At 53.0% G+C, this 5,713-nt stretch overlaps 1 protein-coding gene across 2 annotated transcripts in view; it reads right to left on the reverse strand.

Annotated features, from left to right (window-relative positions):
* The window catches only part of abcc5 (ATP-binding cassette, sub-family C (CFTR/MRP), member 5), a 21,759-nt gene that overhangs the window by 11,730 nt on the left and 4,316 nt on the right, over nt 1–5,713 (reverse strand). For both annotated transcript variants that reach the window (XM_024276880.2, XM_024276881.2), the window contains exons 2-17: nt 5,464–5,567; nt 5,225–5,374; nt 4,938–5,082; nt 4,313–4,546; nt 4,066–4,239; nt 3,843–3,990; nt 3,624–3,772; nt 3,325–3,432; nt 2,868–3,031; nt 2,605–2,800; nt 2,420–2,491; nt 2,223–2,347; nt 1,506–1,578; nt 461–664; nt 253–396; nt 54–147 (exon numbers count right to left, since the gene is read on the reverse strand). In XM_024276880.2, the coding sequence (XP_024132648.1) occupies nt 54–147; nt 253–396; nt 461–664; nt 1,506–1,578; nt 2,223–2,347; nt 2,420–2,491; nt 2,605–2,800; nt 2,868–3,031; nt 3,325–3,432; nt 3,624–3,772; nt 3,843–3,990; nt 4,066–4,239; nt 4,313–4,546; nt 4,938–5,082; nt 5,225–5,374; nt 5,464–5,567 (2,284 nt within the window). The remainder of the gene's footprint in view (nt 1–53; nt 148–252; nt 397–460; nt 665–1,505; nt 1,579–2,222; nt 2,348–2,419; nt 2,492–2,604; nt 2,801–2,867; nt 3,032–3,324; nt 3,433–3,623; nt 3,773–3,842; nt 3,991–4,065; nt 4,240–4,312; nt 4,547–4,937; nt 5,083–5,224; nt 5,375–5,463; nt 5,568–5,713) is intronic.

Here is a 5,713-nt window from a genome sequence, read left to right on the forward strand (position 1 = left end):
GGATGGATGGATGGATGGAAGTTCTCCATCAGGAAGATGAATAAGTTTCTGACCGTTGTCTTTGCTGATTGGCATCGTCTTCTTCACTGATCCTTGTTTACTGTCGGCTGATTTCCTCTGAGAACCTTTCTTCTTTTGGCTAGGAGCCTAAAACAGAACCACAGGTGAACAGACAGACGGGTGAACAGAGAGACAGGTGAACAGACAGACAGGTGAACAGACAGACAGGTGAACAGACAGTCAGACACATACCTCGATGTTGGGCGTGTCTCCCAGCTGGAAGCGGTTGAACATGGCTGCGTAGTCTCCGTTCAGCCTCATCAGGTTGTCATGGTTACCCTGCTCCACGATGGTGCCTTCTCTCATCAGGAGGATGTTGTCACAGTCCACCAGGTACTGCGCACACAGGAAACGGTTACCTGCTGTCATGTTTCAGCTTGTGAGTATGACCTGAGCTGACCTGCAGCTGGTGCGTCACAAACGCCACCGTCTTCTTGCGGAGCTGCTTCTTGATGGCGTTGTGAAAGACGTGGTTGGCCACGTGGGCGTCGAGTGCGCTCAGCGGGTCATCAAGGATGTAGACGTCGCTGTTACTGTACAAGGCGCGGGCCAGGCTGATCCGCTGCCTCTGCCCGCCGCTCAGGTTGGCGCCGCGCTCGCCAATCTGGTAGAGATGAATGAAAGTGTGAGATCAGGAAAACATGCCTCTCTGTGATGACATCATTCCCAAAGTCTGAACCGGAAGACTCTGATCCCAACAACACTTCCGGACCACGTTTGGACTCCCTGACTGGAACACAAACCAGAGACCAGTCTCCGGGTTCATACCAGGAGACCTTCTGTTCTTGACGGAGGACTTTCCTCTCATCCAAAAACTGCTGATAGAACCGTGATGTCTGACCACCACGGAGTGAATCCAGGTTTCCGGTTCTACCTGTTTCTCTCTTCGGGTTTGAACGTGAATGTTTCCATCCACAGAAACGTCTGATCTTCCATGGACAGAGACGTTCTCAGTCCAGCAGGGACGCGACCCCTCAGGGTGTCCTGGCTCCCCTATGAGGCCTGCCTTGGGTCGGACCCGAATGAAAGGAGGTCCAGAGGTCATTCATGAAGGGACCGCTGCTGTCCAAACCTCCTGAATTGTCTCCTCTTGACGTTCTTCAGAGTCTTCCAGAGTCTGTCCAGGTCTTCAGGCATTCTGAGGATCTGCTGTGGCATCATGTGGCGTCTGGTTCTTGAGAGTTTGTTGCGGCAGAGGACATCCGCCAGCTTTGGACCTGTCGGTCCTTCACATTAGCTTAGATGATGAGACAAACATCTTCCAACAGAAAGGTGCACCAGACCTGGAGCTGATGCTGAGTCAGCATTGAACTCAACTGAAGAGATGCATGTTGGGAAACCGCTCTGGCACAACAGGTAAAGAATTTTCAGTGAAACGAGGAGGAAAGCCTCTTAGGCTTCTGCTAGAAGACCCTGGAATGCTGCTATACAGGAAGTTATGTCACCTCTGTGAGGTCGGCGCTGGGCAGCAGGGCGAGGTCAGGTCTGAGACAGCAGGCGCTGAGAACAGACTGGTACCTGAAGGAGGAGAAACCCGGGTCAGATCGAGGCGTAGACACCACCTGGTAGACACTACTGGGTAGACACCACATTGTAGACGCTACCTGGTAGACATTACCTAGTAGAAACTACCTGGTAGACATTACCTAGTAGAAACTACGTGGTAGACATTACCTAGTAGAAACTACCTTGTAGAAACTACCTGGTAGACACTACTTGGTAGACATTACCTAGTAGACACTACTTGGTAGACATTACCTAGTATAAACTATGTGGTAGACATTACCTAGTATAAACTATGTGGTAGACATTACCTAGTAGAAACTACGTGGTAGACATTACCTAGTAGAAACTATGTGGTAGACATTACCTAGTAGAAACTACCTTGTAGAAACTACCTGGTAGACACCACCTTGTTGACACTACCTGGTATACACCACCTGTTGACTCTACCTAGTAGACACCATCTGGTAAACACCTCCAGCTGACAGAGAGACAACTGACGTCTCTTCTTCCATGTCGAAGTTACCTTTACTTACCCACATCTCCCTCCACCTTCCCCCATCTACCTCTATTTGCCCCTACCTGTTTCCACCTGCTCACACCACACTCTACCTGCCTCTATCTGCACCTGTCTTCCAGGTGAGTGTCTGTGTGCTCACCTGTCCTCCTGGTACTCCTGACCAAACAGAATGTTGTCTCTCAGCGTGGCGTTCAAGATCCAGGCCTGCTGGGACACGTAGGCCAGCCTCCCTCTGAGCGCCACGCTGCCTTCCAGCAGGGTCATCTGTTGGAACAGGGTCAGAGGTTAGCGGTTCACCAGAACCCGGCAACACCACCAGAACCAGGAGATAATCACCTGTCCCAGGATCGCTGACATCAGAGAGGTTTTTCCACTGCCCACACTTCCACATACCCCCAGCAGCTCACCCTAGAGACACAGGACCACGGTGAGGCACACAGAAACAAAAAGGTCAATGAGAGCGTGGGTTACCATGGTAACCACATACTCTGGTGGATCTGGAGCTCTGAAAGCTGGTCTACCTGTCTGACCCGCAGGTTGATGCAGTGCAGGGTGCTCTGCAGACGCTGAGGGCGGGGAGGGCCGGGAAGAAGAGGAGGACAGGCATCCTCCTCCTCTTCCTCCTCCAGACTGGAGGGCAGGTCTGGTCCTTTGAGCAACGAGCCGGTCACCTCTTCCTCCTCCTCCTCCTCCTGGAGGTCACCTGTGTCTCTGGACCTGCAAAAGAGCAGAGGGTCAAACCGGGTCAGGAGAACCACCAACCAACACAAACGGTCCTTCTCACCTGGGTCTCTGCCGGACGGCACCGGACAGTTTGACACACGGACTAGATTGGATGCTCTGCCCCTCCCCCTCCCACGCCAGACTGGCAGCACTCATCTCCACGGCAACCAGAGGGTCAGAGGGCGAAGCTCGGATGCTGTCCATCTCTGGCAACAGGAGGAGACCCTGAAACGCAGGAGAGGTGTTCAGGTGACACCAGATCCCTTTGCTCAGCAGTGAGCTCACTTGATTGGTACAGGTGTTCAGCAGGTGTTCAGCTGCAGTATTACAGGTGTGATGCAGGTGTTCAGATGGTGTTCAGCAGGTGTTTTACAGGTGTTCAGCAGGTGTTCAGCTGGTGTACTGGAGGTGTTATGCAGGTGTTTTACAGGTGTTTTACAGGTGTTTTACAGGTTTCATGCAGGTGTTGTTGTGACATAAATCTCTCAGACTTCGATGTTTTTAAAGTCAATGAGGACCTTGAATCTCTCCACAGCCACTGAAGCCTCTGACAGAGACTTGACAGAAAACGGCGTCACTTTCAGAGCGAAGGTCATCGCGTTGAAAACGGTCACCACAGTGAAGGCCTAGAAAGCAAGAAGTGAACATGAAAGGTCAATTCATAGGTTGATGCTGGCAGTTTAGTTCAATGTCGTCTTTCTTCTGGGTTTTCAGGTGAGTTCCAGCTCCGATCCGCCGTACACCATCAGTCAGTCCAAACTTCGGGTCTCAGAACATGTCAGACGTAACAGACGGGAGCATCAAACCTTAGCGGTACCTGAGCAGCGGTCAGATCGTATCCCAGCAGCATGTGGGCAGAGAACGTCGCCACACTGGCAATCACCACGACCACCGGAGCCACGCCCACGGTGATGCTCTGGAAGTACCCTGTGAGCTCCAGGATCCTGCGCTCCTCCTCTCTGACTCCTGTTGGACAGAAAACGGTCGGTGAGAGGGCGCGTTACCATGGTAACCGTGTACTTCGGCGAGCGCGTACTCTGCACGTCCTGGGAGAAGGCTTTGACCCAGGCATACATCTTGATGAACTTGATGTAACTCAGGATCTCGTTCATCTTCTGCACTCGTTTGTCAGTTTTGGCCACGCCCCGTCGTCTAAAGTACGCCGTCATCCTGGAGCTGAACATCTGTGGACGAAAGGACCAGATTGGACAGGAAGGACCCAGCCCCTTCCAGCTGAACATGTGTGGACCGGTACTGACCATGGTGGGGTAGAAGAGGATGAAGATGGCCGACCCGAGCAGAGACGTTGGGCCCAGGATGTACAGGTTGTAGGCAATGCCGAGTGCCGCCACCAGGGGGCCCCCGGCCAATAGGCTGCCCACGGCTGCAGCGTCAAACATCCGCTGACCGTCGCTGGAGCACATGTTGACCAGCTGAGGGGGCGGAGTTTCAGGTGGTGAATCTTTCTGCCGGTTCTGCGGCAAGAACCATCAGGTCTGAACAAACCTGTCCCACTGACTTGTCCCTGACGCTGCGCAGAAGCAGGATCTTCTCGAAGGCCAGGCTGAGGATGGCTCCTCTCAGTCTGGTTCCGGTCCGGTAGTTCAGGGCCCAGGTCAGAGCCAGAGACCAGGACCGCATCAGCTCCATGACCAGCAGCCCGAGAACCAGCAGCATCCCATAGGCCAGGTCCGACTCCTCCTGTTGGGTGTATTCCAGCAGACGCTTGACCACGAACGCCTGGAGGCGGAGCAAAGGGCAGAGGTTACTCTGGTAACGGCGGTTCCAGTCGTCCTCCTGGTTACCAGGAAGTCTACACCCTTCTTCTTCCTGTTCAACTTCATCATCATCTGACCCTCTCTGCATCCATCATCCGTGAGCCTCCTCTCTCCTGGTGTCTCCACCAGCATCCTCCACATGTCAAAACATCTCCATCTGCTTCCAGAACCTCTACCATGATCTGATCAATCCTGATCCATCCTGATCTCTGCTGGTCTGACACTCATCTGTTTACCTGCTGCGTTTCCCTCTTAGAGATCTAAAATATGACTTCCTGTTTCTGTCTCGCTCTGAACATTTCACTGATGTTTTCTTCTCACCAGTTCTCGGGTCGTTCTGGTTCCGAACTCACCGGCCCGCTGAATCCAGCCAGCTGAGTGATGGTGAGGCAGAGGATGGAGAAGAAGAGGCGAACCCGACAGAAGGCCCAGACCACAGAACACAGGGAGGCCTGCTGACCTTTCACCTTTAGCTCCGCCTCCCACAGCAGCTTCAGCCTGAAGACAGAAAGACCGTCAGAGCAGATCTGGACTCGGGCTGGAGCCGGTTTGGTCGCTGGTGCAGGGATCTGACTGGACCAGGCGTGGGGGGGTCACTGTCATACATTCATAGAAACGGAGCTGACATCCATGCGCCCACCTGATGCTGTTGCCGTGGCAACGCTCCTTCTGGGACACGCCCCACACGTCCTCCAGCAGGAGCTGGCCTTTCCTGCAGGCTCGGACCGCCAAAGGAGTCAGCCAATGAAACGCCATGAAGGAGAAGAACCCCGCCTCATCCACCGGGTGACTGGACCGGAGAAACACTTGTGTCAGCTCGCTCTAAAGGGGGCGGGGCTTCTGACCAGAGAGGAACAAAGACCCGAAGATGTGTGTTACCTGTCTGTGGCTCCGCCTTCAGAGGGCGGGTCTCCAGCTCCGCCTTCCTCTGACTTTGGACCATAATGAGCAGCTGATCCGTCCTCCACCGAGCCAAGCACCACCTGTACACAACAACAACAACAACAACAAGGCAAGTTTATTTGAATCACACATTTCATGTAGAGACAATTCAAAGTGCTTTACATAAAACATTAAAAGAAACAATCAAAAGAAATAGTAAAAATGTGATCATTAAAATAAAATTTAA

The sequence above is a fragment of the Oryzias melastigma genome, linkage group LG13 (genome assembly GCF_002922805.2).
Source record: "Oryzias melastigma strain HK-1 linkage group LG13, ASM292280v2, whole genome shotgun sequence".
NCBI lineage: Eukaryota > Metazoa > Chordata > Actinopteri > Beloniformes > Adrianichthyidae > Oryzias > Oryzias melastigma.